This window comes from Ambystoma mexicanum, chromosome 6p, assembly GCF_040938575.1.
Source record: "Ambystoma mexicanum isolate Mex_15411 chromosome 6p, UKY_AmexF1_1, whole genome shotgun sequence".
NCBI lineage: Eukaryota > Metazoa > Chordata > Amphibia > Caudata > Ambystomatidae > Ambystoma > Ambystoma mexicanum.
Window position 1 is genome coordinate 1,253,521,640 of NC_090935.1, and position 21,691 is coordinate 1,253,543,330.

The 21,691-nt window shown below is 44.5% G+C and overlaps 1 protein-coding gene across 5 annotated transcripts in view; it reads right to left on the bottom strand.

Annotated features, from left to right (window-relative positions):
• The window catches only part of VPS13A (vacuolar protein sorting 13 homolog A), a 2,994,934-nt gene that overhangs the window by 1,839,487 nt on the left and 1,133,756 nt on the right, over positions 1-21,691 (bottom strand). For all 5 annotated transcript variants that reach the window (XR_011280366.1, XR_011280367.1, XM_069625905.1 and 2 more), the window contains exons 30-32: positions 17,269-17,385; positions 17,079-17,182; positions 14,960-15,127 (exon numbers count right to left, since the gene is read on the bottom strand). Coding sequence is in view for 3 of the 5 variants with exons in the window: in XM_069625905.1 (XP_069482006.1) it covers positions 14,960-15,127; positions 17,079-17,182; positions 17,269-17,385 (389 nt within the window). In the remaining 2 variants the exon portion in view is untranslated. The remainder of the gene's footprint in view (positions 1-14,959; positions 15,128-17,078; positions 17,183-17,268; positions 17,386-21,691) is intronic.

The following is a 21,691-nucleotide window of genomic DNA, read 5'->3' on the forward strand; positions in this document are numbered from 1 at the left end:
TTGCCTCGGTCTCGATACAGGGGGTGGAGAAGATTAGAACATCCCTCAAACCATCCAGATGCCAGGGAGACACATGCCCGACCTCCATTATCAAAGAAGCGGCCAGGGATCTAGCCCCGTTCATCGCAATCCTAATTAATGCCTCATTTGACTCGTGCTCAGTCCCGAACAACCTCAAGGACGCCTGGGTCCGACCATTATTAAAAGAAACCTACCTTGGACCCAAATACCCCAATCAATTACAGACCTATAACTACGGTCCCTTTTCTGCTAAAGATCGTTGATAAAGCTGCTGATCTCCAAATTCAGACCTACCTAGAATCTAACAATCTCATGGGGCTGCGCCGATCTGGTTTCAGGCCCAAACATGGAACAGAAACTACCCTAGTGGATCTAAAAAAACAAATAGATGACTTAAAAGACAAAGGAAATCTAGCGCTTCTCTGTCTATTAGAACTATCTGCCGCGTTTGATTTAGTGGACCGTAAAGTGCTATGCAAGCATCTTTCCACAGCGGCACATTTCTCTCCGGAGGCGACGGCTTGGATCCAATCCTTTCTCGACAATCGCTTGATAAGGGTCTTCTCTCCTCCTGCATCTGCAGAGCCAACACCAATAAACTGTGGAGTTCTGCAAGGCTCACGTGTTTCGCCCCCAATGTATAATATCTTTAGAAAAATCTTTTGTTTGATGACCTAGACATGTCTGGCGATTATGAGGCTGACTCTGCACCGGTGAACAAAATCTTTCTCTTTATCCAGACATGGATGGCCTTGCACGGTCTCCGTCTGAATGATAAAAAGACTGAGCTCCTGCTCATCGGAGCCACAGCTAAACTCAACAAACTAAGTGACCAATTCCAATCCTTCAACATTGATGGCATAGACATTAAAGTTGCCAAAGATGTAAAAACATTCAGCTTCCACCTAGACTCAGCTCTTCATCTACAAAGGCAGGTCAACGCTACGGCCTCTGCGACAGCATCCACGTGCAAGCTTATCGGCACAGCTATGGAACTCTGGGATTGTTAACCATCGTAGAGGTCTACTGTGTCGTGTTTGAGTCTCACCTGCTGATCCTGCAAAGCTATACAAATACTGTAAATTCTCTGATTGTAATTCTTTGTAATTTCCTCATGTATGTGTGACTTGTAATGTTGTATTCGCTTATGTCTGGAAAATATGTAATGTAAAAAAAAAGTTTTTTTTACATTTTTTATAAGTCTGTTTACAAACTTTAAAAAAAAAAGAGAACAAATTCAAATCCATTAAGAAGGATGCAAGACGGAGCGAACACTGGATACATACAGAAGAGAGAGGAGAAAGAGAGAAAAGACAAACTAGACCGATTTCATGTCCACAAATTTCAAGATCACATTACTCATTTAACGTGTATATTTCCAGACCGAAAGGTTCTTAAAATTGGCAAGTACAGCCAGTTTAGTCAGCCTTAAATTCAGACAGTCTCTTCTCTAAAGATTCCAAGAATGTCTCCAAAGCGAAGATTAACTTCCTGTCAGCTCCCTCGAAACATTGTTTTCCACCAATCCTCTCCAGATAAACGGGGTCTAGCGTTCAAAAGTTCACCCATTATCCTCAATCAAGTGCTTTAGGGTTTCGTTTTCAGAATCACAGAATCTACACAGATAGACGAATTTGCGTGGTGATAGGCGTAAATTCAAAAGTTCTTTGGTTAAGAATAGATTCAATCGGAATTTCATATAAAATCTTCGCTTCTTTACACAAGGAAATAATTCCATGTAGCTCGGTATCGAACCTCGAGCTCTTGCTTCAGGTGCAGCGAGGTTCATACGGCGATGAGCATTTCGGGTGTCACAAGTTTCACACCAATTGGCGCCCCACAGTTTCTTTTTGACCGGATTTGGATTTTGTATAAACGTTTCTCTGTTCGCGTTCACTTGTTCTAGTATGGCTAGACATCGACCCTCCCATTCTTCTTGTATTGAGGTGTAGAGGGATTACTTTTCATTTTTCTCAAAATAGAGAATTGTGGGAAGTTATCTGCACTCGTGATTTTTCTGAAGAGAGCCAGTGTTCCATGATACATAGGCATTTATGGATGTTAACCCTAGTTCATATCGGGTACACGCCGAGGGTGATCCTTTCGGTAAGTGCAAGATTCGATTCCAGTAGGTGTTCTCACACCAGGACCATGTCTCGTACGGGCATCCCAACATGGCCTCAGCTCCAAAGATTAATGATGGCACAACCTTGGCCTTATAGTATTCAAGGGGCGGTTTTATGGAAAAGTTTCCATACTTCATGTTTAGCATTGCACCTTGAACAGCTAAGAGCTTGCATTTTCTTTTGATCCTTTGGACCATCGGGTTGTCATTTATATTTGAGCTGAGCAAAACTCCCAAATATGGTACCCGACTGACACAATTGATCAGTTTGCCTCCGACGTCCTATTTGAATTTTGTTTTTCGGGCGGGTGTTACGCCGGTTAGGCTTTGGAGAACAAGGATCTCAGTTTTTGAGGCATTGATCTCAAGACCGTTTTTAACGGTATAATGTTCTAATGCCCTCAATTTTCTCTGTAAGCCAACCGGTGTTGAATCAATGAGGACTATGTCGTCGGCGTAAAGCATATGCCCAATGTGGGCTCCATTGACCTTTGGTGAAAAATCTTACTTCACCTAGGTCTTTATCAACGTCGTGAATGAAGAAGCTGAATAGGCAAGCTCCCTGCGGACAGCCTTGCTTCACGCCTCTTGATGTTTGTATGGCCGTTGATAGAGAGCCCCTTTGATCTAGTCTGATTTTTACTGTTGTGTCAGAGTAGAGTTCTTGCACCGCTTTCAGTAGGCTCAATGGGCATTTATGTTTTATCATTTTGGCCCAGAGCATGTCACGATCGACATTATCAAAGGCGTGAGCCAGGTCAACAAAGGCTAAATAAATCTTTGATTTTTTCTTTATCGCGTCCATTTTTAAGATGTTTAGGATGAAAAGATTCAACGAGCACCCAACGCCCTTTGTGAATACAGTTAGTCGGATATAAGCAGCCCCTACGTCTTTGATCCATGATGTTATGTGGTTAAGGACTTGAGTTGCGAAGATCTTTCCGATCACATCAAGGAGGGCTATGGGTCTGAAATTTTTGGGGTCAGACCGTGTACCTTTTTTGAAGATCGCCACGATCAAAGCACATTTCCATGTTTTTGGGACCCTTCCTTCTTTTAGGATGTTACAGAAAAGGTTATAACAAAAATCAGCCCACTCCTCCGGATTTTGTTTTAGCATCCAGTTAGTCAGGGCGTCGGTGCCAAGAGCTCGAGAGAGGCTTAGATTTTCGATGTTTTTCAAGATGTTATCTTTCGAAATCTTAAAGGCCCATGGACTGTGGTGTTTGATGGTTTTGTGACCCTTCTTTTGTTGGTTCTTGAATAGTTCAGTGTAATGATCGATCCATTGGGCCTCGGTGACTGTGGAGACCTGTAAGGAACTTTGACAGGCTTCTGTATTGTTAATTAAGGACCAAAATGATTTTGAATTTTTTTCAGTCAGGATCTTTGTCATCACCTCGGCATCGTTTTGTAAAATATGATTTTTATGTCCTTTTAACCAATCTCTATACGATGCTTTCGCTTTTTTCGTTTCCAACCGGTAGTTGCATTTGGAACTTTTCTTAGCATCTCGTAAAGATTTCATCAAGGTCCTTTTTCTGGCAACGATGTCCGGATCGTAGGAGTGCTGGTGACAAAACCCTATTTTTTGTGGACCAAGATTATGTTCGATGTATTTCTCCAGTAATCTTGGGTATTCGATTTGGGCCTTGGATAGGGTTTCATTATTCGAATGAAGGATGGTTGCGATATCTATGATGTTATCTCTATTAATGCATACTCTGTATCGACCTGGTATCACGCTTATAATCACGCTTATATTCGGGTTCCAAAGTTCATTTTCAATGCACCCCATGCCAGAAATTTGGATCGTTACTAAGTTGTGGTCACTTTGTTCAGTCGGGATCACAATTAGTTCAGATATTTTATTCACAATGGCATGTGATACATAGAAATAGTCAAGGATCAAGGCTTTTTTTTCCTTGAGACCAGGTTGCTTTGGGAGGAATGTCCCCTCTGATGTTTCCATTTAATAAAGCTAATTCACGATCTTCCATCTCGTCGTTCCATGCTGCTTTGATGTTGTAGGGATCTTTCGTTTTTCTATAGGAGTTATTTTTCAGTGTGGAGTCAGGTTTCAGCTCAACGCATTCCATGTTAAGAGCGCCGCATAAGATTAAATTTGGCGCTACACTAGACTCTGTGATGCGGTCAATTGTATCACAGATTAGTTCTAGGAAGTCCAATTCATCCGTAGCAGCGTGCTGACAATATATATTTATAATGTGGATAATCGTTATTTTGTGAGGTAAGTTTACATTTAGTTTGATAGTCGCATTCTGCAGGTATGGTGATGGATTTTCAGTACTTAATTATTTTTATGTTTTGTGATTTTTTTACCATTGTTATTAGACCAGCCATTGGTCTACCCATACTTTGCTTGATTGCTGGGTTCAAAGCGATTTCAAAACCATCAGCACAAGGTTGTTTTTCGAGCCAAATTTCCTGGAGGCAAATCACATCCAATTTTTCAAGAACATTAGATGATTTTCCAAAGAGGTGCTTAAATCCTCTCGTGTTCCAGGAGCCCATCAATAATGCTTCCTCGGGCGTGTCGAGTTGGCGTTAGAGCGCCTCACAGTTGTCTAGTGACGCTGATAGCCAACTCCAGGAGCATAGACCCGTATCAACGATTTTCGGTCTTAAGGGTTGTTCAGTGCCATTTGGTACATTCAGGTCGTTCTTCATAGTAATTTTGATTTGTTTTATGGGACTACCGCGATTAACAGAATCCTGATCATCTGTTCGAAGGGATCTAGAGGAGGGTCGAATTGTGTGCATCTGACGACTCTTTAGTTTTTTGTCCTCCCTTCCCATTTGATTGGTTACTCGTTTGTGGTCTTACTTGTGCAAATGTTTTTGCATCACACACTTCTTTTATACCAAATCCAAGAGAATGTAGTTCTGAATTGCAATTTAGAATCAGGTTGTAATTTAATCGTGAAGGAATGTGCAGTAAGACTGTCAGTTGCGTACTCATCTACAAATTCGACAATTTTTATGTCTTCTGTAGACACTGCATGTAGTTTGGGAATGTGTCCAAGCAACTGAAGCACATTGCGTCTATTCAAAATTAGAGAATCGCCGATCTGAATATTCTCTCAATCAGAAGACGATTTTCAATTAGTAAGTTGGAACTTTTACTGTTTGTGAGAGAGTCTCCTTTTGCTGGAGGTCTCTTATCGTTTCTCCATTCTTGAAGAAGACTGGATTGAGAAATTGGTAGTTTTAAGTTTTCAGTTGTGTTCGTTGACTGTTTTTCTTCGACTTCCAAAGGAGACTTTTCCTTTCCTTAAGTTGAAAATGCGTTTGGCAAATGTGTTCGATCGACTACAGGGTTCAGTCTCTTTAGAGCTCGATCTCTTTTTTCGGCGATTATCATGAATCTAGGTTGACCGCGAAGATTCAAAGGTGCATCTTTGGATTTTGCAACTGGAGGCGCCTGAAAGGTACATGTTCTTTTGGAGGTCGTTCCAACTACTACTTTGAACAGGGAAGGGTCTACCGGAGACGGTTCAGGTTCCTCATCTGAGATGTAATCCAGAATGTCTTCAGCTTTTGTGTCTTCGTCAGTAGATCCATTTTCCAGGTCGACTTCGTGAGTAGACAAGTTTGCCAGTAGTTCGATGATTCTCTCGTCTTCGTTTTGTTGGTTTTTTTAGAGCATTTTAAGTGTTTAGCGTGTGTGGTTATTGTTGGTCCCCCATGTTTTGATTTTGGCGTGGTATTTCAGCGACGATGTTCAAAGACTCGTTTGTTGGTTCTGTTAATATTGTTACGTTTAGAGCCTTAATGTTTCTTAGAAATTTATTTTAATTTTTAGCTCTTACATCCTTTCTGGTTTTTAAGGTTTTTGTTTTCATTGTTTGCTTCTGCACCTTGCAAGGTTCACATGATTTTTTCCCACCTCAGAGGGCTTTTGTTTTTCAAAGATGGCAAAGATTTTCTTTGTTGGGTGATTCCATTCGCCACCCTCATTTGAGCCACCAAATGAGGGATTGGCGCACCGTCAGCGGTTGCAGGGGCGGAAACATCTGCTGGTGTTGCAGTCAGAACAACACTTTTTGTTGTGGCTACCATTGAGGAAGTAATTGCGTCGCTCTGAGGCAATTCTGCGTTTGATTGTTTTGCAGTCAGATGATCAGAACCGCCAACTGCCTGGCTATGTGCCAATTCAGGATCTTGCCTGGGTTGTTATACTCTTGGCACAGTAGAACTGGCACATGGAACTTCATTTACACTAGGAGAGTCGGTGGAACAAAGCAACTCTTTTGCACCGATTTTTCCACTAAAATTGTCAGTGCTCGTAAATTGCTGCTTTTGGAGGGTCACTATGGCCTCTTGTGCGACTTCTGCCAGGAGTCGTTTGTCTTCGGAGTTGTTTCTCAATTGGTCTCTTAGTAGAGTGTTTAACATCTCGTTATTCTTCAGTCCATTCGATTCTTGTTGTTTCAAGTCATGTAGGGCCTGTTCCATTTTGGTTATTTTAGAGTTCATTGTAATTAAAAGGCTTGTTTGGTCTCTGAATGCTTCATTCAAATGCTCGTAAAGCTTTAGCAACGGGGCCACAGTGAATGTCAGAGCGGACGTCAGGTTTGGCCTTAGTTCATTAATTACTTGCTCAACAAGTGTGGTACAGGTCTCCCGTTCACTATCTGGTCGAGTTCTGTTATGACGTCTAGGCAGTGGCCGACGTATTTTCAGGAAATCGCGTTCCATGAATGAAGAATCAGACATAGCATCTCCAGACGACCCATCTGAGGTGGTTGAGCTCTGATTAGATCGTCTACTAGAGTTCATTTTGGGTTTTGTTACAGTTCTGGTACCATTTGTCTTATTACATGGTAATCTTTTTTGAGAGCAAAGTAGAAAAGGTAATGCACTTGAGTCTTGTTTTCTCCTTTTATATGGAATATTTGATTGGCTCTGACTAATAGGAGCTTTGTACTCAGAAGTCAGGCACACTGATTTTTCCACAACTCTCGAATCTGCAATTTCTTTGCCTAATTGTTCTAATCCCAGAGATTTGAGTTTTGCGTTAGTGGAAATAGATGCGTTCAGTTCTTTCAAGTTTTTAGTAGCTGGCTGGCTACCATTAATGAGTTGCGACGCTCAGGTTTTTTGGGGCAAGCTGAATGCGGATTGCATGGGCCAGGACAAGGCGCGTGCGTTTCACCAACCAACCTCACCGGGGGCAGTGGCGACTTGTCACCAGTGGCAGTCGTTTGCAAATATAGTGCGACGACGCTCGCATCTTCCAAGTTGGTTTCTGGTAGGGGATTGGCGACTTCCAGAATGTTCAGTTGAATGTTGTCTGATAGACCATTAGGGGACTGTGCAGTAACACTTAGATTGCCAGAGATATGATCTTGTGTATGTTTTTTAACAGTTCGCCATGTTAAGGTTTTAAGCGTTGGAATAAATGGTTTGCAATGATGTGGGTTACTTTCTCTGGTTTGGCACTCCTGATTCGTTTGGATGATAAACTTGTCTCTATTGCAAGCGAAGGGGAGATGCTCGGATTCATCGAGCCATCCATCCCATTTCAGTTTTTCAGCGTGAGCGACAGAGTCGGATGTAGGCACCTTGGTAGTGCGGATTGTGTTTGATTTTTCAAATGTATGAACCGCCATTGGGTTACAAAACACATCCGTTTGATTTGCCGGTAGCAGTGCGGACGCGTGGGGGGGTGAGCAGGGTTAAACAAGACACATTGAAATCCGCCCCCTTCTCCACCACCCGCTCCGAACCCTGCTCTGGTGCACGTAGATTACAGCCAAACGTCAAAGAATTTTCAAGACAACAGTTTCGAGGGGCAACCAACACATCACTTACTTGGGGAGTCTGGTAAGACATTCTCGTGGAGTCTGTGTCCATGCTCGAGTCCGGCTGAAGATAGGAGCCTGAAGGGGAGAGGCGTAAGGATTATACGAACTAAGGGGAGGATCTTCCAGACGGCTTTGTGGCGCTCGGTTTTGGGCGTGATGCAGTCCAAATCAAGAAGACGCTCTTTTTTGATGTTCGGACAGCTTGGGCTTGTTGTGATATTTTCAATCTCCGGAGCACCTGGAGCACTGGGAACACTCCGACGCACTCCGTGACGCTCCGCCTCCGGAGGTGTGTTTTTAAACAGTGGACAGCAGTAGAGATGAAAGAGGTACTCCGGCAGCAAAACACAACAGCAGGGAAAAGAGATGTGAACATCAGGAACACTCCGACGCACTCCGTATTTTATGTAATGTGTAATGCGCCTAGATACATCAGGGTTTGGAGCGCTATATAAATAAACAAAGATTTAGCAGCGATTTTGGAAGGAATAATCAGCCTTTTGGCCGAACAGGAACTTGCCCTCGAAGGGCATGTTCAGCAATTTTGCCTGGACATTCGGCAAAAAGACAGACAATTTCAAGTAGGCCTGCTCCTTCAGCGTTACTACTGACACCATATAACAGCCCACACAGTCTGCGATGTCCAGGCCCATTCGCAGCAACTGCCTGCCCACCTCTTTCCCATCCTCCATCAGGTGTAGGAAGCCCTCGCGCATTTCTCCCTCAGGGATGTACTGCACAGCATGCTCGCCTGCTGTCCAAAGACCAAATGAATATTTGGCAAAGCTACTTGCCACATTGGTAGCTTTAACGGCCATAATGCCCAAAGTAAATGCCTTCTTGGCCAAGGCATCAACCTTCTTCGCTTCCCTGTCGGGTAGTAGAGTGGAAGTTGAAGAATCTGGTGTGGGGGAGACTAGCAACTTGCATAACATGCCCTTCTGGAGAAGAGTGAGAGGAGACGAATGAAGGGTCCCCTCTAGCCAGCCTATAATTCCCAGAAATGTTGGAACTAACCGGGGGAATAGAACAAGGATACTGCCACAGAGCGGTCAGAGGGTCAGCAATTGCAGGGTTTAGAGGCATGCTGAGCTCTGTCACTGGACCTTCATCCGAAATATCTGTGAGGCCGCACCCCTACACTAGAGCTGCTGAGGATTGAAATCCTAATGTGTCAATGACCCTTTCTACCAAAGCCCTGTATTTGATGTAATTAGTATAGGGCTAGCTTTGTTGAAATTTCAGGTCTGATGAGGAATCCAAACCACTAGCCTCATGAAGGCCCTGAGGTAGCTGTAGTAGCCGATTGTGGTCCTCAAAAGAGGCAACACCCCTGTGCCTATATAAATTGGGCTGACATCCTATTGGTCTTCGTCATGGGTGCTGAAAATATTCGACGTGGTGCTGCAAGCAATCTGACCGGGAGACCGGGTGTAAGACTCATTGCCAACCGTCGGCGGCAATGGCTTATGCTTAGGCGCTGATAGGGTGGCCGTCAACATTGATCGAAGACGTGATGTCGAAGCATTGACAGCTTTGAAAGCTCGGGACAGACCCATCTCCTTCGATGTCGAAGGGGTCGACGCTGATGGCGTCAGCACCAGGGCGTGCGAGGGGTCGGGTACGCCGAGTGCCGCTCTTGCCTCCGAGACCTGCTATGTGGGGGTGGGAGTGTCAACCGAACCTATCGCAGCATGCTTTTCTTCCCACTCCTTGCAAGTGGCATGACCCGCCGACTGCTTACCTTTCTCTGTTGATGAATCAGAGTCCCAAAGATGGCAGTAACACCTTTTCTGCTTTCCGCACGAGGAAGAATGGCTCGAGTGGGACCGCTTCTTCTTCCGCCCATGTTCTTTTTCAGGGGTGTGCCCCCTCGGTTTCGGCCTCCAAGGACTGAGCCGTCAATCAAGCCAGAGATTTTGAGGGCTGTCAACCAAGCTCGAGTTTAGCAGCCCAATCACAAAGATTTTGGTTGCATTTTGGCACACAATGTACACTCTTCCGTCCTGTGACCTTTGCCGAGGCACCTGAGACACAACTCGTGTGGGTCAGTGATGGACATCTTGGTGCCACAATGAGTACACCGATTGAAGCCAAAAATCCATGTGACCAATATCTTGTGGCAAGGAATTTAGAAAATAGTCAGATTTCTGACAAAAACATTGAATGAGTCGAAGACTCGACCTGTCTTCCCAAGCAGCATGATAGCGCACAGAAAAAAGGAATTGAGGTATGGGTCATAATGATGGAGTTCATATACAACGCCTGAAGTCATGTCTGGAGCCTACGATCGAGTACCGAGCAAGACGGATAGACGATTGACAGCCAAGTCGAGATCCACTACGCCACCTGTCGGAAAAAATTCCAAAGCAGCGAAGTTGGATGGAATATCTATCAGATGAGGAATCAACTGGAGAAAAGCAATCCACTGAATCGTACTTCTATAATTTCAGATTTTGCAATAGCCGACTTACATGTCAAAGAAGGCCTGCCATGCTTTGTATGAAGGTCCTATTTAAAGGGGTGGTAGAGACGAGTGAAATGTGGATGTCATTTGGTGACACTTTGAACATTTAAACCTGCAGGCCTTCTTCGAATGGCAGTTGCTAAGTAAGTTGTTTTCTATCACGTGAGTGGATTTTTGTCACTTTAAAACATGACTATATAGTTAAATCAAAAGAAAACAATTTGAAAATTAGTTATTCTATGATTTTGGTCTCCTGCATTATGTTCCTGTATATATTGCATGTTGTGCACTTCTGTCCTTCATTCTGCATTTTAGGGGGTCTGTTTGGCATCAATTTCTCACCTTTGGTATCAGTTGACACAGAGAAGGCAAGTAAGCAAGAGGAGTTCATAGCCTGCATACCCATCATGAAGGTTCAATAGAGCTGTATAGGCTAAACGCAATTGTCGGGTCGATTTGTTTTGCTTTCTCAATCTCTTACTTTCTATCTCATTTGATCAGGTTACAATCCCCATTTTACAATGATGCTATCCTTTGATTGGGTCTAACCTTACACACTTGTTTCAGCAATTTGGAATAGAACCCAAAGTAGCCGGAGCGGGACCCGTTAGCTGGAGGCTACAAAGCGGGTACACTGATAGAGCAAGAGGCTCCGGTCAGGAACGGAGCACAGACGGAAAGCAAACCGTCTTTCCTGGTGGCGTGACCACTAATGAACAGTGATGGTCCGATGCAAAGCAACAGAGGCAGAGACCAGGAGGAAGACAGGAGCCTGAGTCCCTGAGCTCCACACGGCGAGTACCGCTTCCAACAAGGCCAGCACAAACTCTGAGGCAAACACTCCCAATGTGAGGACAATAGCAAAAACTGGAAACTGTGGGTCAGAGACTGCCAAAGCCATTTGCGCTACAAGAAACCTCGCATTGTCTGTACTGCTGCGCCCGGCTACCCTCAGGTTTGGTGCGCATTATAAGTGAATAAAACAAATTCAGGCCCAAGATTGTAATTAAGTAACTTAAGATGTTATTACAAAGATTATTGATGCTTGGGCTTTGTGGGATTGGGCATATTCAAAATAACATGAATTTATCATTAATTCTTTCTTGAAAGTCCTTTTATGGTCAATGTGTTACATTTGGTCTCCATTGCACTTTAAAATGGGTGTGACAATTATGTTTCAGGTTCCTTGAGTAACAAATTAGGTCTAGGAGTGGAGGGTTACATGGGCAGATCTGCAGTGAGAACTACATCTTTCTGTTGACAGAACCCTTCACCGTCTGAAAAACTGGGCTACTCCCCTCACTGTGGCTTGCTTTTTCATGTTTCCTCTCTATTTTCTAAGCATGCTTAAGGTCTCAATGGGGTCCACCGGGAACCACCTTGTGCACCCGCTCCTCACGCCACCTCTAGCCCAATCCAACCCACCTCTACCGGTAGTTCAACCATCACACATTGTTTACTTGATGTTCCTCCATGCACTGATGCAGATGAAGGATCAGTCACTAGGCTCTCTCTGTTGCCCCTCCAACTCTTCAGTGGAGGTTTAGGGGCAATTCACAATTCCCAGTGCTGCTGCCTCTACCCTCACTCCAAACCTATGCTGGAGCTGGCACCTATTGTGTGCCAAAATTACAATGTGAAGTATTTATTATCTTATACTTTCTGTACTGTACAGGTTGTTAAACAGCTGTACAAAGTACTTTTGGTAATCTTTTACATCCACTGAGTCTCCTAATGTTTTCTTGAACTAATCCAGACACCTGAAGAAAGCATGTTTAGGGAATGTCTTGATATCGCTAGATGCCTATTTTCAAGCGGCTCACAGGTGCTCAAGTCCAACAACCAGTTTAAGCAAGTTTCCTCATCATAATGTGACTTTAGTCACACTCCGCTCTGTAAAAATGCTTTGAAGTAAGATATTCGGACCGACACTTACATTTAACTTGACTGATGCCTACCAAATTAGACTGAGCTCATCAAATGCAGTAGAACAAATAGTTTGGCTGCTAGCCTAAAACATGAATTAGTGAAGTACTAGTATCAGCCAATCTTTGAATTTTGACTGTCAACTATGACAAATCAAGACAAGTCATTCCATTCTCCCTAGAAGGGAGCCACCCCCTGTGAGGCTAAGGAGGTGAACCCGCTCTGAAAGACCCTACCTAGGGGTCTGGGCAAGTAGGACCTCACTGGAAGACACTCCTCTCTCAGGGGAAAGGACTCCCAGTCCAATGGGGACCTCCCTGAACGAACTATAGTGTCTGCCTACATGGGACTTGAAAGAACTGTTTGTTCTTGGATTTAAACTACAATACCAGTGATCATCCTTCCACCCTATTGGCTTCAGGGAATGCTGAGTTTCATCTAAATGCTGCTGTAAAGCGAGAAGGACACACCTTTTTTGATTGTGATGACGTACTTAAACAAAGGCAGAACTGTGAATGCGGAGAGACCTCCTACGCTGTACACGTCTCCTACGGAGGGAGGGGAATTCAAGAAATGCAGAGGAGAGGCACAGTGGACATGTCCCGGAGGGGCGAAGCTACGCAAAACCGCTGAGCAAGCGGTGGTGTAGCCGGAGCAGGACCAGTTAGCTGGAGGCTACAAAGCGGGTACACTGATAGAGCAAGAGGCTCCGGTCAGGAATGGAGCACAGACGGAAAGCAAACCTTCTTTCCTTGTGGCGTGACCACTAATGAACAGTGATGGTCCGGTGCAAAGCAACAGAGGCAGAGACCAAGAGGAAGAAAGGAGCCCGAGTCCCCGAGCTCCACACGCCGAGTACCGCTACCAACAAGACGAGCACAAACTGGGAGGCAAACACTCTCAATGTGAGGACGATAGCGAAAACTGGAAATTGTAGGGTCATAGACTGCCAAAGCCGTTCGCGCTACAAGAAGCTGAAAATCCGGAACGGGCGCAACTCCCATGCAAAACAGAATATGAGCAATATGCATACAGCATATCAAGGCTGGAGAAGCTGCAAAGAGAGCGACATTCTGAAAGAGTGGCATGGCCATGCGACCCAAGCAAATCGTAGTGTAAGACGTATGAGCACGGTATATGAAGGCTGGGGAAGCTGTACACAGTAGAAGTATCTAAGAGAACTGTATGGAGACAAGTCCTGTGAACCAGTGAGTGGAAGGTATACGTGTGCTTCGTAACGAGGCTGAGATAGCCAACACGTATATTAAATCAATTGGCCTGAGAACCAAAAGCCCTACCCTAAAGCCAAAGGACTTTGGGGTGTCCCAGTGCCATAAAGGAGGGATACAGAAAATATATGCAAAGTGATCCTGGAGGGATTAATCTACTGGTAAAAAGCTCACGTGATCCTGGAGGGATTTAACCAATGGTAAACTGTTGAAAAACCCATTGTAAGAATACTATGTCTTTTTCCAAATAGGAGGAACAGAAAACTATCTTAAGACATTAGTTTCATTTTTAACAGACAAATGACATACGAAGACTGTGCATTGTGTAAAGACATTCTAACAGAACAAGTTTAATGAAGTGTATATCCTGAGAATAATGGAAATCAGTGAACAAATCTGCCTATGATAGCAAATACAGCACCTATTGAGAGTACATAGTGAAAGTGGGCTACTACATAATATGTATCATGTAGTACAATATCTAGGGATGAGTTGGCTAGTACAATTCCTGTTAGTCCTCCGACAGTAAATAAGAAGATGAAACCTAAGGCTCATAACATTGCTGCGTCTCATTTAATTGCTCCGACATGTATAGTTGCTAATCAACTAAATACTTTTACTCCGGTCGGGATGGCAATAATTATTGTAGCAGATGTAAAATATGCTTGCGTCTCAACTTTGAATAGGTCTACTATGAATATGTGATGTGCCCATACAATAAATACGAGAAGACCGATAGATATTATAGCTCAAACTATTGCTATGTAGCCAAATGGTTCTTTTTTTGCAGAATAATAAGTTACAATATGTGAGATTATTCCGAACCCGGGCAGAATTAAAATGTATACCTCCGAGTGCCCAAAAAATCAAAATAGGTGTTGGTAAAGAACAGGGTCTCTTCCCCCAGCCGGGTCAAAAAATGTATTTAAGTTTCGATCTGTTAGTAGTATTGTAATCCCATTGTGTAAAGACATTCTAACAGCACTCTGAGACTGACAATAAGTACTCTAAGAACCGGGCCAGGCAGAAGCCCATTCTGAGGCTATTGTGCAAACCTCCTTTTCTTTTTAGTGTGTTTTTTTCTAAAGTGTTAGTGCCAGTTAGTAACTCGGAATTTGGATTCAGGATTCTTTATTTTGAGACTACGACGAGCAACCTTAGTTTTGTTTCAGAAGGCAGGGGACTTCCCTCATTGCATTAAGACAAGTTAAGCTTTTTTCTTTTTATCTGAATAAATCAATCTATACCATGGCCCATTGTAGTCAGAGTCCTTCTTCTGGTTAGCAACACATCAGCCTCTTGACATGAAACAAAACAAGCAATTTGGCACTCACAAGTCTAGTTATTGGGCTCAACTTACCAGAATAGTAGAAATAAACCTGTTCACAAAGATTATTTGAATGCAGCCAACTACCAAATTGATATGGCTATCAACTACATTCATATCTGTATAGGCTGCGCCTTCTGTGGCATCGACGTAGGAAATCATTTTAAAACTGAACACTTCTTTTCCAGTTATGTACACAGCCTAGAAAACAGAAGGAAAAACATTGTTCACAGAAGTAATGTCAGGTTTTTCACAACCTGTTCATATCAAACCTAAGCAAAATGTTAGTATTCTAGCATGGTGATGGAAGAAACCCTTTTCACATTTACAGTGCTGCATCTACCAAAAGCTTTCATGATGATCTGCATCACCTGAGTATAGTAGCAAAACAATTCCAACAAATAATACTGTGGGATGTGCCTATGGCCCTCCACTAACTTGCCGTGACTCTGCACATTGCAGCATACCCAAGGAGATTAGATGCAATGAACTGCAATGCACCTGCCCAACCACTTTAAAAGAGCTACCACAAAACTATTCAATCACTTGCAAACTTTAGTCGAGATAACAAAAGTTAAAGGAACACTGTATACAGTTGAAGGATGGGGGGCGTGGCTTGGCGGCCATGCAATGAGCAGCACGAATTCGGAGCTCCGCAATGATTCTGAACATGAGACTGTCAAACTGGCCCGATATTCACTAAAACTTGAACTAAAGGCAGTATAAAGGTGTCAGAGGACCGTCCAGGGAGAAGCTTGTGGCGTGAAAACCAGTGGGAATCCCAGAACACGAAGTCGGGAGAAGCCGTGCAGCAGATGGCACGATGGCGGATGAGAGCCGGCTCCAACTTTCAGGAGGAGCAGGAGAGTGAGCGCCGAAGCCAGTGGATGCGAGTGATACTGGACCAGATACCAAGGCAGAGGTCCGAGTCTGAGGGAAACCGCAAGAGAGACCCGACTCCAGCTTTAATTTGAAGTCCACCAGGCTGAGAAGCTGCGGCGGAGGGGCGAACCACAGATGAGTGCCAGCAGAGGGCGGAAGCAAGGTGGTCGGGAGAAGAGCGCTCATTGCTCTATGAACACTCTGGTGCTAGCCTGCCACTGGAGTTCCAATTCTTTTGGGAAAGCTTCTTAGATGAAGGCTTCCCAAAACGCAACCTCTGCATACATGGTCATTAAGGGTAGAGACCCTCAGGAAGCCGGCATCCACTTCACAAACGGCGGAGGCCACGTTGTCTCGGCTCCCCTTCAACTTCTGCTGCCACTGCAACGTGGAGTCTTGACAATGACTCCACCTTCTACTTCTCCTAATGGCCTGCACCTGAGGGGGCCCTTTATACTCACCAGCCCCACTTAGGCGCGGGTCATTAGATTACTTGACTGCACCTTGTAGTCTAGTTCCTCCAAAGCCCTCTTCCTCGTCCCAGTACTAAAACGGTCCATGTCATTTCATCGCCTGCAATTTCATCCCCTGTCATTTTAACGTGCACATTCGATCGAAAATGCTCATAGTTTTTTTTTTTGGGGGGGGTTCCCCCGCCACTCCCCCCCCACACATATTTTTGGCTATTGCCTACCCACCCAAACCCTTATCTCCCCTTTCCCACCCCCTTAAAAGATTTGATGCGCATTTTCGATGGAATGTGCACGTTAAAATGCCAGGGGATGAAAATGCAGGCGATGAAAGGACGTTGTACCGTCCAAACTACCTTTTTCCTCTACAGTTTCAACTTTACAATAGGCCGCTAATATTGCAGGGTCGCTGGGAAAGTTATTAAAGGGATTTCCCCATTCCTCCTGGACTGATCTCGCTCCCATGTGAGCCTCCCGCAGAACAGCACCTCCTGGCCACATGCAAAGGGTCCAAGGCCAGGTTTTCTGGGGGAGGGAGGGCGAGATGATCTCTAATTCATTACAGAACCTAAAAGCAATTGCAAGCGTTTGTGTTGCGCACACAGTGGGTTCAAGCCCTCCACAAAGGGCCTAATGGAAGCACCACAACTCAATATGATCTAAACAAATGTCTGCATATCATTAACAAGGATACATTTAAACTAAAATACACTTTTTTCACTCTATGGCCACACTCTCCAGTAGATCTGAAAGTTTTTAAAACAACTGTGCAACGTAACAAAGGAAAACATCTAAAATACCTTCTTATACAGTGCCATCTCATCAGAATCCAAAATTACAATATTCTTCAATTTGGCCAACACTTCAGTTGCTTTTTTCCGCATAATCACTTGAGAATCGAGACCTATACAAAATAAAGAGGAAAATGTGGAAAACCGTATTCCAATCTCACTTTGTAAACATGGACTGGTTATGCAACGTTTTAGTTACCTTCAATGCTAATTTCTGAAATTCTGCGTTTCTCTTCTCGAATAAAGATGTGCAAACAGGCCAACTCTGCACACAAATGAAGGCCTATTACATCGTCAAACTTTGTCTTTTTGGGTGCTGTGAAAGGTAACCGCATGGGAAATAGGTTACACAAATTGACATAAAAAACATCCAATTAAACATTTAATTATATAACTATAATGTTTCCTCAAATAACATGTGCAGATACAGCCATACATAAAAACAATACTGTTAAAAAAAAATGTGTTAAAATTATTGGTTAGTTAACTTCTAGAATATCTTCCTGGTGGAAAAGTAATTCCTCTCGCAGATGCCTCACCTTCTGAAATATCTTCCTAGGCACAAACTTGCAAACATGCACTGCAAATGTTAAAAGCCACTAGGTTGCGCAAATATGGCCCCACACCTGCTTCAGCTTGGCGTCACTGGTGATGAATATGAGGGCATGTGTATGTAAAGGAGGCTGAATGAGCCATTGTATCTTAGGTAAGCAAATGTTCCACGGATTAAGATGCCAAGGAAGGAAGAGCTGCCACAGGTGGCAAGCAATTTGCCAGAAGGGTAGAATGGGAGCGACAGCAAAGGTAACATTACCAACTAGTAGGTAACATTCTGATGGATACCTTCTGGCCACAAATACCTTATTTTGTGAGATTCCCAAAGCAGACAAAGGGTGGCAGATCGGAACAAAAATCAACCACTTATAGCAAGAATCAACCACTTATAGCAAGAACCTCTGAAGCAAACTGGGTATCCTCAACATGCCATGCAATGTTTTGCAAACATGAGCAAGGAAGAATATGTTACATCACACAAATATCCAGAATTGGAACACAAAAAGGTAAGGCTGAGGTAACAGCTTCGCCCCTTGTTGAATGAACACATAGGCTACAAGGCACTGGGTTACCCACTACGTTTGCAACACAGAACAATTCAACGGGACATAGTTGGTATTTTAAGATCATGGAGTGAAAAGGGGTTTTCCCAGGGAAAAAGATAATCGTTTTAGGAAGACCACTCAGACCGCTTGGAGCGGTCTTTTTAAATCAAGATGTCATGCTCCTGGACACACAAGAGCGCGCCTAGCGGACGACAGTGCTGGAAGAAAGGAGCTCACGGGTGCTCGGGATAAGTGGTATATCTATGTATGTATTATGGTAGGAGGACTATAATGTGCCATGTTCAACTTGCTTTAATTGCAATTATAATGAAAATGCCTCACTAACCCATATCTATTGGATGCCCTACCTAACAAAACTAAACTAGTGTGCTCATCGTCGGGTGTGAAGTCAAAACTTAATAGTCTGTCCTCTGTCAGAACTAGCCTAATCAGACCCTACTACTATTAAAAAAAACAAAAAGCCAGAAGAATGACTCCCTTCTCCTGGGGGATGCTTCTCAGCACAAGTCTCTTCAATAGGATATCTTCAAATAGTCTCTCGTTATTCTTTGTAAAACTCCTTGAATTCTTTCAATGGGTCTTCCCAGACTTTTGGGAATTTGTTCCCCGTTTCTCCAAATACTTTTCATCTTCTCAGAATGTATACATAAAGTCTCTCTTTGATTCTTATTCCTTTCAGAGTCTTGCCATTCACAATGGCACGTATGACATAGTCCTAAGTGGTTACAGCACTTTGTCCACCAACTCGGTAGAGTAAATGCGCCCCTTGGATGATCATCTCTCTTCATACACTTTTGCCAATCACTGGGACAAGTATGCAGTGTCCCAGAGAGATCATCCCTCTTTATATAGTTTTGCAAATCACTGGGACGAGTATGTAGGGTCCATTAGTGATCTCCGATCCTTACGCCTCTCTCCCTGGGTCTCCCGCTCTTCCCTGTACCTGTATTCAAGGGGTTTTGCATCACTGGTTCGGAGTTCTCTTTCTCTTCTCTGTGGTTGGTCAGGATGATTCTCTTGTTTCTCCCGTGTATCTCTTTCGACATGCTTTTCTCTTCTTTGGCGGTTTCAGCGTTGGAAGGGTTTCTCCCTCGGCTCCATTCCACGCCATAATCCTCATCCTTGGGGCTGCTGGTTTGGTACTCGGGTCTGTGATGTACTGCCTACCCGGGACGCCAACGGCAGGGTTCTTGTATACTGGCCCCTCTCGTGCATCCCTGCAGAAATGCTTATGGGTTTTCTCCACTCCTGGACGGGCAACTGTCCCTTTTTTGTATCTGCTTTCCGCCAAGCAAGGCAACGTCTCCTGTGGTTCCCCAGCCTCCTCTATATGGCCTGTCTGAAACTTCTTAAGTCCCACTTCCTTAATCTCTTGGCCCTCCTCTTTTTATGACCAATTGCAGGGAATGTCCTTCCTTTGTGTCAGGGCCTTACTCATCATGCCTCCTGGCGGCTTCTTCGTGTCAGTACTTAACAGACAAGCACTCTTCATTACTTAATGTTTTGACTCTTCCAGGACATGGCCATCGCCATTGGATCCAGTTCCTGGGGGTGCACCAGTTGGGGAGGATCACGTGGCCGAGTGGTCTTCGGGGAGTGGAAGTGGAACACAGAGGGTTGAGACACGGTATCCCCTTCCTTTTAACACCTTTTCCCTTTCCTACCCGGTAAGATATTTAGAAGCTCTACCCCTCCGCCTCCCCTTTTCCAACACAAACACTCTCTTACATGGTAACAGACAATGGACGAACACCGGAGCCTGACATTTCCCAACACACGGGTCAGGCAATTGACAATAACCATGCACACCTGACAGCCCTTTACCTTCCCCACAGGGATAAAAGGCAGAGCACAAAAGCACACTTGGAGCAAGGGCGAATGCACGAGGACACTGCTAAATCGAATTGGCAGTTCAAATGCAGTAGAAAGGCGTAGAGACCCGGAAGGACGACTAAGGGGGAACTAACCTTGCCCTTTTCAACTCAGACCCGCAAAGCCTCAGAGGGGGAAATCATTAGACCGGGAGTTACAGCTGGCGTGTGGAGGAGCAGATGTCAATGGTGCACAGGGGTGTCCCGCATTGATAGCACAGGTGGGGAGGCGTGCTGGCTACCGTGGTACCGTCCTTGACTCCAGAGGAAAAGACCAGCCAACGGGTTCAACACAGCCAGTGAGTGAGAGGAAGCCGATAGCAAACAACGTGTGTTGAGCACAAGGTTGCAAGTGGCAATATTTGATGAATGCAAGAACCTGAAACAATGAACTTGTGTGAAAGCCCAGAGAAGGGCCAGCTGCAGAGTGGTCTGGCACCGTAGAAGTGCTCAGCCAAAAGACTCTCGCTGGCCCCTTTTGTGTTGGAAACTCAAGTACCAGGAGGCCCTAGCAAAGAGCAACGTGAGATGTCAGAGTGGTCCTACAAAGGTCACGTCAAATCCTTCAAAAGTCTCTGACTCGTGGTTGAGAGAGAAAGCTAGGGGAAGGGAACCCCGCTCTCTGATAAGATTGCGAACTATGAAATAAGGCAAGTGTGAACCCGACAGAGGGATACCGCAGGAAAGCTAGGGACAGAAAACCCTGCTTTCTGATGAAAATGAGAAAAACATGAACTGTGTTAAAGAAAGGCTGTAGTGAACCCGACGGAGGGAGGTCACAGTTGCAAGAAGGATCCAAGCCCAGCGCACGGAGATCCTATGGGTGAAGAGCAATCGCCCAAAGTGCAAGGCTACTGAAAGACGAATCTTTGTTTGTCATTGTGAATTAGCAGGCCTTCCAAGGCAAGAGACTTTTGCATCAAAGAGACTTAGCCTCTGAATGCTTTTGATATCGTTGAACTGGAACTGCGAATCTTGTGCTGACGAGGCCCAGGAGTGCGCTGTGCTCAGAAGTCCCGCCTTGTCCTGTGTTTAAAACGTGGGGAAGGGAGACCCAGCCATACCATCCTGACTGTTAGGGAGAATTCTCTGTTAAGGCTAATTTCCCAAACCTAGTGAGTCCCCCAGCAGCTTTGCTGGATTTTTGGGGTTTATTGTTTTCTCCTGCTATGATATGATATGGCATTTGTAACGCGCCTATACACAAGTGTTTCAAGGCGCGAAAAGAGTGCTAAAAGTGAGACTCTTTCTCCCACTCTTAGGCATTATTTGAGTATGTCCTTTGACTGTAAATGTGTTTTATGGGCTAGGGGGTCTTTTACTCCATAGGGCTTCATGTGTTTTTGGTATGTGTGTTACACAGCACCCTCAGTGCAGTAGCACAGGGGTGTCATAGTGGCCCCCAAACAGACTCCATACCGTGGGACTGACTACTGTCTCTCAGGGCATGTAAAGTCACCATTGGCTTTAATAGTCTCAAATTGTGAACAGAACCAGTACAAACCCTCATATTGTGGAAGTACTGGTAGGCGTAATTCGATTGCCTCTGGGTCTGTTTTCCAAGGGGGCACTATCCAGTCCCCCCTTGTCGAGTTTCTGGCTGGTAGCAGTGGATACCACGCGAAATATT